Raw genomic sequence first — 16,175 nt, 5'->3', positions numbered from 1 at the left:
AATAATGTAGGTGCCCCACTTTTAGAGAGAGGTGTGTTTTCATAAAGGTTGGATTAGTCTTAGGCTATGTGCACACGCTAGCGTTTTTAAACGCTCAGGAAAAGGATCCCCTTCCCAGAAATCGCGCGTCTTTTTCCGCGCGTTTTTTGCGCGATTTTTGACGCGTTTTTTGACACGCGATTTCTGGGATCATTGGGGATGGCTAAAAACGCTCAGCAATGCGGAAATTAATGAGCATGCTGCGTTTTTAGCCGCTAAGCGATTCCTGAGCGGTTAAAAACGCATGCATTGGCACAGAAAGCCAAAAACGCATGCTAATTAATTTGATGCATCTTTTAAGCGTTTCTGCAGCATCTGAGCCGGCTCAAGCGCTGCGGAAACGCTTGAAAAAACGCATCGTGTGCACACAGCCTTATGGTTGTGGTGGTGGTAGGGGTGTGGAAGGAAGCCGTATTTTGATTTGATGTGGGAGAAATCAACACATTATGGATTTTTTTTTTTCACCGGATTTGTGCCATACATCCACATCAAAATCCATATGTCAACTCTATTGAATTGAAAGGAATGACAATGTTTCAGGAAACAACACGTGTACATGTTCACAATGGTCAGAACTTTGACCCCTATTTTTTTATATTAAAGTGTCTAATGAGCCTGTGCAAAGATCATTCTGAAGGAAGGGGTAACCGGGTCGGCTGTGATTGGTGGATCCTGTGATATCAGTTGTGTATAGCGGTGTTACCTGTCATTGTCATCCTGCCAGTTGCTGATAAGGAAACTGCTGTAAAGTCTTCCTGACTTTTTGATAAATCAGGTTTTTATGCTACATGTATTTTTTTTTTTTTTTTTTTAAACAATTGGTTATTTTCTGATGATGGCTTCCCTTTAAAATTCCAATTTCCAGTCCATTTCTGCTTATAGTCCTTTGCGGATTTTACCAGCACAGTAAAATCCACATCTTGGTAGCATAACCATTATGGAAAGTCCACCTGGTATTTCAGACGGCATTTTTATAATAGACCCGTTGGGTTTGCCAGATGACTTAAGCCATTTATGGCAGCCTTCATCGTGTCAGCACTGCATTGAGGATACATGGATGGCTTTTAGTCTTCCTCCACCTGGGAGAATCTGGAAATGCCGGGCAAAACGTCGCAGTATAGAACATAGAGCATCTGCAAAGTACTGATACTCCAAAGTTCATGAAGATTAAAAGGAACCTGTCGCCAGAAAAAAAACTGTTAATAGCATCATTAACCTGTCTGGTGCCTGCAGGTAGCTGAACACTGCCTGGAGAAAATGAACTTTTATCCCCCCGGCAGCGTTCCGGAGGAAAAGTGTAATAGAAAAACGTCACCACTTCTGCATTTTTCACCCACTTCTGATTTTGACTTACAAATACTGACGTAAAATACTGAACGTGTGCATGTGGCCTAAAGTTAATTTTCTCCCCTAGCGTTTGGCGCCGGGCAGATTAGTAGTAGCAGGTATTCTGGTAACAGGTTTGAGACATGTGCTGCAGTCTCGTGTCTGATAGATCTGCTAGCACAGGACGTCTCAGCTAATGTTGGAGTGGATGTGTGGTTCCTCTGCATGCTGTCCTAACCACATTGCATTGTTGTGGAGCTGTCACTGGGCTGTGGTCACGGGTCCTGCTGTCCTTACTATGTGCTCCTCTCAGGTACTGCTCAGGAACGCTGCCACTAGTCACATACATGCTGAACCTGTCTAGAAAAACGTGGCGCAGCAAACGCAGGGTAACTGTCTAATATTACCAGTGTAAAGTATGTCATTTATGTGGCCTTCGATGTGTGATAATAATAATTATCTTTATTTTTATATAGCGCTAACATATTCCGCAGCACTTTACAGTTTTCACACATTATCACACTGTCCCCGATGGGCTCACAATCTAGATTCTCTTATCAGTATGTTTTTAGAGTGTGGGAGGAAACCCACGCAAACACGGAGAGAGAACATACAAACTCCTTGCAGATGTCCTTGGTGGGATTTGAACCCAGGACCCCAGCGCTGCAAGGCTGCAGAGCTAACCACTGAGCCGCCGTGCCGTGATCTGTGAACACGACACATACTTTACATTGTAGTGGAGTTATCGGGGAGGGATCCTACAGCATTTACCATCTGCTTGAGAGGACCACTGGTTGTTATGCAGCACTTGCTTGTGGTGTCCACAGTGAAATGCATGTTATTACTGTTTATTACAGGAAAATGTGAGTTCTCTAATTCATTTGTGCGACTAGCAAACCCGAGCAGTGACCGTGCAGAAGAAGGTGACCTATACACCCAATGGGTTCCAACCATCCATTTTGGGGAAAGAAAAATAATATTTAGGCAGCATGTCTCACCTGTTCGTCGTACTCACTAGGCTCATTAAATACCTGCCAGGGAAACCCTACTTATGACCTGTAGGAATGTTGACCAAGATGGACGCATCCCAAAAGCAACACATTTTTAAGAGTGTTTTTTGTTTTTCTTTAAAGAGCATCATCTGTCAGCAGGGTTAATCTATGCATGTAGCTTTTCATACACGAATCCAGTGATAACTTTACTTGGCCAGTCTGTTCCTCTGTTACTGAGGAATTAGCGTTTGCATTTATATTCAAATGAGGTGCTAGCTCTGAAACCTCTGTCACTCCAGCTCTATTCCTCACCCAGTGTCTCCAGGCAAAGGCGCTTTCAGTCAAGCAGAAGTCACGCAGGATAGAGGCGGTCAGTCAAGCAGGAAGAGGCAGCGCTGGGTGAGGAATAGAGCTGGAGTTACAAAGGCTTCAGATCAAATTAAAGGCTGATTTCTTCATAACTTAGGAACAGACTGGTGATGAAAAGGTATTGCATGACTTGTCTTTTAAAGGGAATGTGTCAGAAGGTTTTTGCTCTAATTTGAGGACAGCATGAGTTGGGGACTGAGAAACAGATTTCGGCAATATTCCTTATCAGACTGTGTGCTGTTGTTCCCATACAATGAACATTTTATCACCAGGAAATTATCACTGCGAAGGCTAGCTCCCTCATGCCAAATGGTCTGACCATTCCCCCACTCCTCCAAAAAACGCCTTGCTGTCATTATACAATGTACACTGAAAGTTAAATGCAATACTGATAGATTTCCAGCAGATTGCTCAGTTACTAATCTGTTGCCCATACACTTTATCCTTGCATAGGGGCCGATTCTTCTACTCTCAGGGTTCGGTAATTTTTCTGTAGAGGTAATAATTAGTAACGAGCCTAATAGGAGAACTCGCTGCAAATCTTGATCAGAGTAATGTGTGCTTTGCGCGTTTGTTACAAAGTGCGCTGACCTTGGATATGTGCAGGAATTACATTGGCGGCTTTCTAAGACCGGGTCATTTAATGAGACTACATCGGGGCTGTTGCTGTTCTCCAGTGTAGTGGACCCTCCAGATATTGGATTCTGTGATTGCTCTATTCCTTTGAACTTTTCTGGGTTCTTTGAAAGTATCATTGCTATTACAAATAGGTATGTGCATAGACATCTGCCAAATTAACTACTAAAATCATGGAGACATTATCATGTCTGTCTCAGTGTGAATACTAATGATCAGTGTTTCATTGAATAACATCCATGAAGACCACCTCCTACTTCTTCCAGGAAAGGAGACAACTGAGGCAATCTAACATCTGTTTCTTCATAGGACTTCTGTCTTCACCACAGTCAATGCCAGGAAATTTAGATGTTGGCAAATCGGCCGAGCTGAAACGGAACGGGACAGGGGGCAGTCAGGAGAACATCACCGTGGACTTCAGCAAGGTATGGCATTTTCCATTACTCCCCTCGTGTCCATGCTGAATGGGTTTTACATGGTCTAAAAATGTCTGAATGTTGGATTGATTGATGTTGATGGTATCTTCTATGGACTGGCCGTTGCACACTGATTTTATTGAGGCCCTAAGACGTCCGTGCAGTGTATTAAAGTGGTAGTATGAGGCCTAGGATAATGGCAGGGACACTTGCAGAAAGAAATGATTGCATGTTCTCCTGGATACATAAAAAAGATGAGCAATTTGGTAAATCTTGTGCATTATTGTATTTAGCTGCATTCACAGGTTTGGTTGCTTTTTGAAAAGTTTGCATTTTGGCAACAGTACGTTGGGTTTCATTTCTTTCTTGTTGTTGGTTTTTATTTATTTTTTAAATAAACTATTTAGATTGCAATCCCCGAGGATGGACGTCATCTTTATCTGTTTGGAGGCTGTGTGGTATTACTCTTCGTGCTGTACAAAAAAGTGTCTAAACATAGAAATCATGAAGAGTGTGATTGCAAAGGGTAGCAAGACTTTAGGATGGTGATCGAGAAGGGCAATAAGATTCCCAATGCCTTGCCCCAGTGTCCCGTCCAGTCCTCTGTGCAGCCGGATCAATCACTAGGCCTCTGCTGACGTCTTAATTTGTGTCACAGGGAGTCTTGTAGGCATCAAACATGTCCAGGATGCTGCATGCAGGATTGCCTGCATGACTGTGAACACTGCCCAGGTCTGTTTGCCACACAGGACCAAACTGTATGCCAGACTGGGGTAGTTTGAATGCTTTTGCTGCCCTCCAGTTTGTGGGTGGCTGTGTCTTTAGCCCCTCATCAATCACTCAAGTGGAGATGCATAAGTGCTCAGCAGAGTGCTCCCCCTCCACTGAGACTAAAGACCAACTCTGTGTATGTTCTATTGAACCGGTCTTAAGTCTTGGAGGGTGCGAGGGGGACCAGGGGGGTAGTCGTGGCTGAGCGTGGCAGTACTGGCACACCCTGGCCCTCCGTCACAATGTCCCAGCGGTAGCATACCTTTTTGTCCACTTTCCCGTCCATCTGGATCCTTTCTGGTTCGCTGGGGGTTTCTTTCTTGAGGTTCCACACAAAGAGAGACAGAGTTAAATTCCAGCTTAAAGCAAACGATTTTACTCAGTTTCTTTCTCAGCTCTTCCAGTTCACATTTAGGTACAGCACAAGATCCTACATAAGACACAACATTTTGTCCCTGTGCTGTCCCTCACTTCTTCAGGAATATTGCAGGGTCGCACCGATGTTCCCGATACCGCAGCATTCTGTCTGACTATCTTTAAGAGTTCCCGGTCCGTTTTGCCCCAGACACGCAGGCGTCTTCCTATGTAGCTGACTGCTACCATGACAAAGCTGGCCTGTATTCCTTTGCTTCACCGACAATCGTTACTCTTAGTCCTTGGGCGAGCTGGGCCCCTTTTTCCTTTAAAACAAAAACAAAAGGTTACGTGCCTCAACTGCCCTGTCCGGGCTCTCAGGCCCTACTAACTAGAATCAGGAAAACCTTACAGCTTACCCCAGTTGGCCCCTCCTACTTGACTAATTCCTATCCCACTCTTATCGCTATTCCTACAAAGCCTCCCTCTAGATATATTACACTACACAACAACACATATAGCAGCATTACATTTCACATTCAATTTTCTAGCTGGGAGAGTGAGCACAGGTAGTCCCTGTGCACCCCTTATAAGGGAGGCAAGGCGTAGCTGCACCTTCCTGTCCCTTGTCAGAGACCCCCACTATTAAACCTCGAACATTAAAAGTTTTCTTAAGAGTTACAAAAAATATTCTATATACATATATTTTCACACACCAGTCTTCAGGGAAAAGTGTACCTCTCTGGGAGTGAGTAGTAGTCAATTCTGAAAATGGTTGGGATTAATCTGAAGTCTTGTTACGAAGAGTTGTTATATTGATCAGTGTCTGGTGATCGATCAGATGATAGAAATGCATCACGGCCTCATAAGCATTCTCCAGGGCTTTTCAGTGATGATTAGGGTATGATAATACATAGTGGTCATTTTTACACCACTAAATGGTGGCTTGGTAGCATATGTAGCAGTCATTTTTATACAACCACACAGGGGTGTCGTATCATATGTAGCAGACGATTTACATAACCACATGGCTGTTGGTATCATATGTAGCGGCCATTTTTACACAACCACATGGCGACTTGGTATCATTTGTAGTGGTTACTTTTACACCACCATATGGGGGCTTAGTATCATATGTAGCGGTCATTTTTACACAACCACATGGCAGCATACTTTCATATAGATGAGGTTTGTAACATATGCTCCACCGTAGCCGGACCGTTAAATAGGCTCGAGGTTCTCATTTTCCTGGTGTACTTGTGTAATGTTACTGAACAGTTTCCTAATACCATATTTGTGATTCTATGCCATGAAGTGAAGTAAATGAAATGGTCACAGGACCTATTGTGTGCGGTCGTCTCCACCCTGCGGCTGCAATCTATGCAGTGTGATGACTAATGAGCGCCATGGTCGTGGCTCGCTGCCTGTGGAGCATGGACTGTGTTAAGCTCTGGGATAATTGCACCATTGTCCTCCCGTAGTTTGCTGCATGTGACAAATACACGTTTTCAGTTTCTGGGTTGGCTTATTGTATTGTCCTCGAGCTGACAATCAATTTATAATAGTGTTGCTTTTTTTGCTTGGCCCTTTCTTTCTTCCCCTCCACAAGCAGAATTATGACTCCTGGCACTGTAATTGTGGCACCTTTGTAGTGGGACGCAAGAGGTCTGCTGTAAGTCTCTGCCGAAAACCATGTCAGTGATTCTTAGTCTACAGTGCAAATCATGTCCCATTGTCTGCTGGCCAAGACTCATTTGTGCTGTAGCCGTGCTATTATACACATATGACAACCCCATTTACCCAGTTTGTGCAGCTTCCTATATATATATATATTTTAACAAACTTAAACCATGAAATTAATTTGTTCAGTCACATTTTCTTGTGGCAAATTATTAATCTTGGTAAGCATATTGTGTATAATACCAACACTGTTTTATTTCTCAGTTATTATCATTTTAAGTATTGGATTTCTTGTATCGTAAGTGTATTTCTCCATATGTGATCGGTGAGTATGTCTGTCGCTGTCCGATCTTTGGTTGTGTGCACTATGAGCGCGCAGCTTCTTCATTCTTCTTTATCAAATGCAGAATTTCCTTATACTTGATCAATTCTAATGTATTACATTAAAAATACACAGATCATTACAAACGTCACTACTCAAAGACCGCTAAAGGTTTACAGCTGACAGACTTGCTCACTTTAAAAAATGTACTTTTCGTCTCAAATTCACACGTATTTTATGTATTGCGTTAGACTTGGGCCGTCTTCTTCCCTCCACAGGTAATTGGTGCTAGAGCGGAGTCTTATGCCAATCACATTATATTTTATTATGTTCAGGTTGACATGAACTTCATGAGGAAAATTCCTCCTGGAGCTGAGGCCTCAAACGTCTTGGTGGGAGAAGTAGATACTTTGGATCGGCCAATTATTGCCTTTGTCAGGTTGAGTCCAGCGGTTCTCCTGTCTGGTCTAACAGAAGTGCCGATCCCAACAAGGTAAGTGGTACTCGCTGTCTATTTATATTGTGTGTGTATATAGAAGTACAATATGTGTGTATCTACTATATGTACATATGGCTTCAAAATGGATGCTGTACCATTCTTGTGGGTTTTTTTCTTTTTTTTGTTTTGTTTTTTTGTTTTCTTTTACTTTAGTATTTAGACCAGAGTTTCTCAGTACATACTATACCCCCCCAATCCAGCAGTAGAAAAAAAAATATATTTTTGCTGCAGTCAGGGAGAACAGTGTATACATATGTTGTTCCTCCTGACTGTAGAAGACACGTATACACTGCACCTCCACTGTGCCCCCTGACTACAGAAGACACAATACACTGCACCTCCACTGTGCCCCCTGACTACAGAAGACACAATACACTGCACCTCCACTGTGCCCCCTGACTACAGAAGACACAATACACTGCACCTCCACTGTGCCCCCTGACTACAGAAGACACAATACACTGCACCTCCACTGTGCCCCCTGACTACAGAAGACACAATACACTGCACCTCCACTGTGCCCCCTGACTACAGAAGACACAATACACTGCACCTCCACTGTGCCCCCTGACTACAGAAGATACATATACACTGCACCTCCACTGTGCCCCCTGACTACAGAAGACACCTATATATCACACCTCCACTGTGCCCCCTGACTACAGAAGACACGTATACACCGCACCTCCACTGTGCCCCCTGACTACAGAAGACACCTATATATCACACCTCCACTGTGCCCCCTGACTACAGAAGACACGTATACACCGCACCTCCACTGTGCCCCCTGACTACAGAAGACACGTATACACCGCACCTCCACTGTGCCCCCTGACTACAGAAGACACGTATACAACGCACCTCCACTGTGCCCCCTGACTACAGAAGACACAATACACTGCACCTCCACTGTGCCCCCTGACTACAGAAGATACATATACACTGCACCTCCACTGTGCCCCCTGACTACAGAAGACACGTATACACCGCACCTCCACTGTGCCCCCTGACTACAGAAGACACGTATACACTGCACCTCCACTGTGCCCCCTGACTACAGAAGACACCTATATATCACACCTCCACTGTGCCCCCTAACTACAGAAGACACGTATACACCGCACCTCCACTGTGCCCCCTGACTACAGAAGACACGTATACACCGCACCTCCACTGTGCCCCCTGACTACAGAAGACACAATACACTGCACCTCCACTGTGCCCCCTGACTACAGAAGATACATATACACTGCACCTCCACTGTGCCCCCTGACTACAGAAGACACGTATACACCGCACCTCCACTGTGCCCCCTGACTACAGAAGACACGTATACACCGCACCTCCACTGTGCCCCCTGACTACAGAAGACACGTATACACCGCACCTCCACTGTGCCCCCTGACTACAGAAGACACGTATACACCGCACCTCCACTGTGCCCCCTGACTACAGAAGACACGTATACACCGCACCTCCACTGTGCCCCCTGACTACAGAAGACACGTATACACCGCACCTCCACTGTGCCCCCTGACTACAGAAGACACAATACACCGCACCTCCACTGTGCCCCCTGACTACAGAAGACACGTATACACCGCACCTCCACTGTGCCCCCTGACTACAGAAGACACGTATACACTGCACCTCCACTGTGCCCCCTGACTACAGAAGACACAATACACTGCACCTCCACTGTGCCCCCTGACTACAGAAGACATGTATACACCTCCACTGTGCCCCCTGACTACAGAAGACACGTATACACTGTCTCCCTCACTGTAGAAAATGTATACACTGCGCCCCCGAATATGGAAGAAATATATATACTGTGCCCCATCACTGTAGAAGACATGTACGAGAGACACTGGGGTGCAGGGTATACATGTTCTATCTGTGACGCTCACAGAGCATGTACCCATTATACTCCATGAGGCTGTTCATTTGACAGTGCTTTCCTTGTGGACCGTCTAGTCTAGACATATATTTAGTTTAGTTTAGTTTTGTTTTTTACCGTCATGACTGATGAAAAGTACGACTACAAGTCTCTGGGTCTGTGAATATCAGACTGCATGAATGCAGAGCCGTGTGCAGTCTGTGATTAACATTAGGAGACGTTTTTGTCTTTTATTTATACATGAAAATCACTGATTGTAAAAACTCACAAAATGATCAAAACCTGAAGTCTCTCGGATCATTTTTTTATGCGAATGAGACCTTGGGGTGAGAGCAAACTTTCCTATATTTCCTGTGGGAATCAAATTGGGCACTTCTGCTCCAGCGCTGCAGGAATCCGGAGTCCATGTGATGTGAAATCAATTGAGCATTTCACATTTCTAATCTGCGCCTTCCCAGTCAAGTGGACTTTATCAGCAGCTGTAATCCATAAATCAATATTTCACAGCCTTTGTCTATGCAAAGTGTCCAAGCAATGAACTAATTAAATCAAAAGCAATTAGTGTTCTGCTCACGTCCGCGACACAATGGGACGGGCCTCCATTTCAGACATTCGCTGAGCAGTACTGAATTCCCGTTTCAATTCACACTGTTTGTTTAATGAGAACAGAAGTCCTGTGAAGTCAAAGTAAACGTGTAATCCCTTTGTTGCCGATAGTACGATGAAGGACTTCCCATTGTCACTGTTTTAATCACCGCACGTCCTTTCTAGCACAATAGTCCGACATGGGCTTATAGGCGCAGACTATAAGTTTTATTTATTCCATCAGGACAATTGCTGACATACACCTTTTATGGATGTTCAGAAAACACAAAAAAAACCATAAGTCCTCATTTTTTGCTGTCCTGTTTGGTGTTTTGTACTCCACTTGGTTGGTGCTGTTGTGCCCGTATATTTGCATATTTAAGGATTTTCCACGGCTGGCCGGAGCGCCCTGTTCCACGGCTGGCCGGAGCGCCCTGTTCCACGGCTGGCCGGAGCGCCCTGTTCCACGGCTGGCCGGAGCGCCCTGTTCCACGGCTGGCCGGAGCGCCCTGTTCCACGGCTGGCCGGAGCGCCCTGTTCGCGGCATTAGGTGCGCAAAGTTCAGCAGCTTAACAATGTTGCTGGTCTGAACTGGCAATAAATTAGGATCAGTACAATACTGGAAAAAGATGGCACCAGCCTTTTAAATCGTACTTACAAGGTCCTGCTCACATGAGCGTATAACAGGCTGAGTGCTATCCAATGTTTTATCAGAGGGCACACGGACCAATGTTATATTTTGGGGTAGTGCAGATCTGCATTCTGCAAGCAGCTCCAGAAATTGCACCACAAGCACCCATTCAAGTCTATGGGTGCAAGTAAAACCTGGGACTGCAATCTGTCATCAGAGTGCAATCCGCCATCCGTGGACATAGACAATGGAGAACATGGAGAAACTAAGTTCTCCATCGTCTCCTCATCTATGCTATGATGAGATTCTCATGGGAGACAATCAGATCACCATATACTGACACTCGGCTCAGACTCTCAGACTTTGAGCTGAATGTCATTAGTATAATCGACCCGATTGTCTCGCAGAGAAAAACATTGCTCATGTGACCCCGGCCTAATTGTTGCTAAGCGCCAACTGTTTCCATTTATTTCTTAATACTATTATTTTTTTTTTATCAGGTTCCTGTTTGTATTATTGGGTCCAACTGGAAAGGCCGCACAATACCATGAAATAGGAAGATCCATTGCTACATTAATGACAGATGAAGTAATTTTTTTTTCTTTTTTTGTTGCTCTTCAAAGCGAAATCTATTAAATGTTTCCCCTGTAGTTTGTGTTTTCTGAGCCCTATCTGCGGAGTCTTCGCCAGTTCTCATCTGTTTACTTCAATTACAGATATTTCATGATGTCGCATACAAGGCAAAAGATAGAAACGATCTTCTTGCAGGGATTGATGAATTTTTAGACCAAGTTACAGTCCTACCTCCAGGAGAGTGGGATCCAACAATTCGTATTGAGCCACCAAAAAGTGTTCCTTCTCAGGTAAGATCACACAAGGACTAGGAAGACGTGTTGTCATTGATGGGTGGAAGTGTCCTTATTGTGCCCTTGGCCCAATCCATCTTATCTGACGCTAGACTATGGGGCTGAGCCTAATGGTGCATGCTGCCATCTGTCCATGCTGAAAATCGTTAGTGTTTTGGAACTATTGTGGATCCGAGCGTTGTCCATGTTTATGGTCATCTGAATTTGGCCTCAATTGTTCATAGCTCAGACTAGATTTTCAAGTCCTTTTTTTTTTTTTTTTTTTTTTTTTTTTTTTTTTTTTGCTATTTTGCCTTAATGGAAATTTTATTATGCAGAGGAGAACAGTCCTCGTAAAAAAGAAAGTAATTTTTCTTATGACAAATTCAGATTGCTGTGATTCAGTGACTTCCTCGTATATACTTTTTTTTTGTGGGGGGGGGGGGGTCCATCTTCATATTTTCTTTCTATGAGGTCTAGCTAAAATATTTCTCTCTACTCAATCAGGAAAAGCGCAAGATCCCAACGATACCAAATGGTTCCACCCCAACAGGTGAGACGATGAAGGAGGAGCAGCATCATGCTGGCCCCGAGCTTCAGAGAACAGGAAGGTGTGTACATTTTACTTGCGCTTTTTTTTCTGTTTTTATATCACCATTGTATGATATTTCTATCATAGTGTGAGGAGTTAATACTTTACGGATTTCTCAATTAAGTGCTGATGAATCTGAGCCTTTTCTTTGATGGCAGCCTTCATTGCGAAACCCCATAGGATATTTCAATGGCAGTAGTTATAATGGTGTGAAGTGTGTATAATCATCATCTCTTTATAGTGACATTATTAAGCAAATGTATTAAAAAAAGGAAGTAGTGAAACTATTACAACAAAATGCAATATATAAAATGTCATCCTTTAATTAAAGGGCAAAGCCAAAGTGTTAGAGGAAGTCACCCAGGTATTGGCGTTGGGATGGAGGCTTAGTCCCCACAACAAAATTGCACTTGGTGCATTCATGTATGGGCAGCAGAAGGGTGGAAAAGGGTGGTGATGCTTCCTATTAAAACACGCCTGAGTTATTATATATTTTTTATCAAGGCTTTATATGGCTTTTCTGTTATACTCATTTGTGTGTTTCTTTTCTCGTTCGCCTTATTGGGGGACACAGAGACCATGGGTGTATGCTGCTGCCACTAGGAGGCTGACACTATGCACAAAAAAAGGTTTGCTCCTCCTCCGCAGTGTACACCCCACCGACCGGCAGGCGAATTCCTCAGTTTAGCTTAGTGTCAGTAGGAGGTGGACACGGGTCTTTTATTAGACCCATATCTACCTCAGTGTGCGTCGTTTCTTTACAGGTTCCGGAGGGAAACGGAGTGAACAGTCACATCCGTACTCCCACAAAGAGACTATGAGTACGGCGTGTACTGCCACCCCGTATCCTCATAGGTCTCCGGAGCAGGACCAGGAGCCTCGCACAAGTAGGTGCCAGCCGCACTGACGGTCCTTTCCCCCCCGCCTCCCACCCTCTCGCCTACCAGAGCCTGAAGTTTGGATGAGGCGCGGATTTCATAGAGACTGACAGCGTGGGATTTTCAGGTACCTTTATTGTAAGGCCCCCTCAGTCTAGGCGGTCCCCCGGCGTTTTCTCTTGGAGCGGTCGCCAGGGGGACCACGTTAGGGTCCATGCGCACCCCGCATCCCCCCACGGTCTCCGCATCCATGCAGGCCCCGGGTTTTCACGGGCCTCGTTCTGCGCTTCTCCCCCTCCCTTTTTCCATCTCGGCAGGGGTGGCGCAGGAGTCGGGTAGCTCTGGGCAGGGACGTAGGCCGGTGTTGCGGCGCGCTTCCGTGCCGACCCCCTGCTGACAGGCGGACGGCGCTATTAATTTAGGCCCCGGCTTCTTTCGGGCCTCCCTCTGCGTTGCGGCCACGCCCCCTGCCCCTTTCTTCTAAGCGGGCTTTTCTCCCGCCCGTCTTAGGCCCTCCCAGCCCCCTTTCCTTGCACCTGTCTGCCATTGGTCGGCGGGCGGTGCTGAGGGGATCTCTGCGGCGAGCTCCGCCCTTCCTTCTCTGGGAGCGTGCTCTTTCCTCCGGGGGTCGCCATCTTTTCAGCCTGCCAGCCGGACCTCATTCCCTGCCGAATATCGTCCACTTGGTTCTGTTTCAGCCGGTTTGGCCTGGCGCATCCTGCAGACAGATCAGACAGCGTCACCTTCTGGGGACACCGGACCGTGAGTAGCTCTGCTTTTGCAGACTGACACCCTTCTCTGCCTTCTGTCCCCCAACCGGCCGGCACTGCCTCATTTTTCACTATGTCTAACGCTAAGTCTGATCGTACCCGCTCTGCGGCTCCCCCTAGCACGCTAGTGAAGTTCTTTGCCTGCTCGTCCTGCAATCGCAAACTTCCCTCAGGTCAGTCCACTCCCCTCTGCCTGGACTGTAGCAATCCAATTCAGCCCGACGCCGCTCAGGAGCCATCCATAGCTCCAGTGGTGAGTGAGCCCCCCATGCCGGGCTGGGCCTCCTCTCTATCACAGTCGGTGGCAGACCTCACCAAGGTGTCTCAGTCCCTAGTAGCCGTTCTGGATAAGTTGCCCTTGGGAGCTTCGGCGGGACCCAGCACGTCTCAGGACGTCCCATCTGAGCCAGCCAGCGTCAGTCGCAAGAGGCCCAGGCAGGATCTCCAGGCGGAGTCCTCTCCTCGTCCTACCTCACCCCACGGTCCCCAGCAGTCTCCCTCTCGGGCCTCGTCTCCCGAGTCAGGCGAAGCGCTTTCGGAATCTGAAGGGGTTTTAGAGCTGGATTCGGACCAGGATGCGAGCATGATGGTTACGGTGCAGAACCTCATTGCCGCGATTCACCATACCTTCGACATCACTGACGCCCCTGCGAAATTCTCAGATCAGGAGGTTTCGTTCAGACGGGCGGAAACACCATCCAGGGTGTTTCCCTTCCATTCAGAGTTTGGAAAGATTTTTACCAAGGAGAGGGATGATCCGACCAGACGCTTTCAAAGAGGAAAGCGTCTCGGCGTGCTCTATCCGTTTGCTAAAGAGCTCTTGGATAACTGGTCCGCTTCTCCCTCAGTGGACCCTCCCGTGTCCAGACTTTCTACCAACACGGTTCTCCCGTTGTCGGGTGTGGCGTCTCTGAAAGATTCTAACAACAGGATCATAGAATCTCTAGCAAAGTCTGCCTTTGAAGCGGCATCAGCGGCGGTATGTCCAGTCTTTGCTTCATGTTGGGCAGCAAAGGCCGTAGCTACTTGGGCGGAGGATCTTCATCAGGGCATCCTGGATAAAGCTCAACCCGAGCACCTGGCCGATCTCGCCAATCAGATTTCTCATGCGGGGGATTATCTGCTTTCTGCTTCCCTGGATGCCGCCTCCTGCGCGGTTCAGGCGTCAAGCAACGTCGTGGCGATCCGACGTACAATTTGGCTCAAGGCCTGGCAGGCGGACTTGTCCTCTAAAACGTCTCTGACTAATATGCCTTTTCAGGGAGTGCGCCTCTTTGGGTCCCAATTGGACCAGATTATTAAGGACGCTACCGGGGGGACGAGTTCTCTTCTCCCTCAATCCAAGCCTCGCAGACCTCCTCCAAGGCGTCAGTTTCGTCCCTTTCGGACTTTCCGCCGTTTCAATGCGGCGGAAAACCCTTCCAACCAGCAAAGACCACAAGCTCGCCAGGAAAGGAAGAAGGTTTCTTTCAGACCCACTCCGTCATGGCGGTCGCACTCTTCCCAGGGCCGATCATCTAGATCTGGACGGTCTACTTCTGCATGACTATCGTCGGTCTCCAAGGGGTCCTTTTCAGTTGGGAGGTCGACTCCTTTTCTTCAGCGACGTCTGGCTCGCCTCAGTGGAGGACGCTTGGGTCAGGGACGTTGTGTCGACAGGATACAAGATCGAGTTCCTTTCTCTGCCACGGGATCGTTTCTTCCAATCCCATCCGCCAAGAGATCCGGCCTTAATCCCGGGATTTGTTTCGGCCATCGCCTCTCTTCTCAGTTCCGGGGTAATTGTGCCCGTTCCCGAATCCGAACGATTCACAGGGTTTTATTCGAACCTGTTTGTGGTGCTGAAAAAGAACGGGGCAGTCCGACCCATCTTAGATCTCAAGCTACTCAACAAGAGAGTCCGCCTTCGACATTTCAGGATGGAGTCGGCTCGCTCGGTCATCGCTTCCATGGAGGAGCAGGAATTCCTGTGTTCGATAGACATTCAGGATGCCTATCTACATGTGCCCATATTTCCCGGACATCAGAAGTTCCTGCAGTTTGCCACGAACATTACCAGTTTGTCGCGCTGCCTTTCGGGCTCGCCACCGCTTCCAGAGTCTTCACGAAGATTATGGCTGCGTTGATGGCCCTGTTGAGGATCAGAGGTCTCGTTCTTTTTCCGTACCTCGATGACATTCTGATCAAAGCTCCCTCCTTTCAACAGGCCCACCTAAGTTTGACGATCGTTCTAGCCACCCTGTCCAGTCTTGGGTGGATCGTCAATAGGAAAAAATCCTGTCTGGTCCCGACTCAACGCCTTGTGTTCCTGGGCCTTCTGTTCGACACTCGTCGGTCAAGGGTCTTTCTCCCACAAGAGAAGATTCTTTCCCTGCAGCAGGGTGTGCGATCATTGCAGTTCGCGAGATCTCCGTCCCTCCGGACAGCCATGAGGGTCCTGGGGAAGATGGTGGCGGCGATAGAGGCAGTTCCCTTTGCCCAATTTCACGCCAGACCCCTTCAGCAGGCCATTCTGTTCAGGTGGAACAGGTCGGCTCTATCTCTGGATCGTCCTGTTCGTCTTTCATGCC

The 16,175-nt window shown here is 46.9% G+C and overlaps 1 protein-coding gene across 4 annotated transcripts in view; it reads left to right on the top strand.

The window, feature by feature from the left end:
* SLC4A7 (solute carrier family 4 member 7) overlaps positions 1-16,175 on the top strand; it is a 145,536-nt gene that overhangs the window by 90,666 nt on the left and 38,695 nt on the right. For 3 of the 4 annotated variants that reach the window (XM_073568471.1, XM_073568480.1, XM_073568488.1), the window contains exons 7-11: positions 3,672-3,787; positions 7,241-7,398; positions 11,021-11,108; positions 11,237-11,383; positions 11,873-11,976. In XM_073568471.1, the coding sequence (XP_073424572.1) occupies positions 3,672-3,787; positions 7,241-7,398; positions 11,021-11,108; positions 11,237-11,383; positions 11,873-11,976 (613 nt within the window). Of the gene's footprint in view, positions 1-3,671; positions 3,788-6,515; positions 6,576-7,240; positions 7,399-11,020; positions 11,109-11,236; positions 11,384-11,872; positions 11,977-16,175 lie in introns of all 4 variants that reach the window. The other variant, XM_073568496.1, reaches the window with a different exon arrangement.

The sequence above is a fragment of the Dendrobates tinctorius genome, unplaced genomic scaffold (assembly GCF_039654945.1).
Source record: "Dendrobates tinctorius isolate UK_male_01 unplaced genomic scaffold, ASM3965494v1 ptg000005l, whole genome shotgun sequence".
NCBI lineage: Eukaryota > Metazoa > Chordata > Amphibia > Anura > Dendrobatidae > Dendrobates > Dendrobates tinctorius.
Note: the sequence above shows the minus strand (reverse complement) of the source record. Positions and strands in the feature narration are given on the sequence as shown.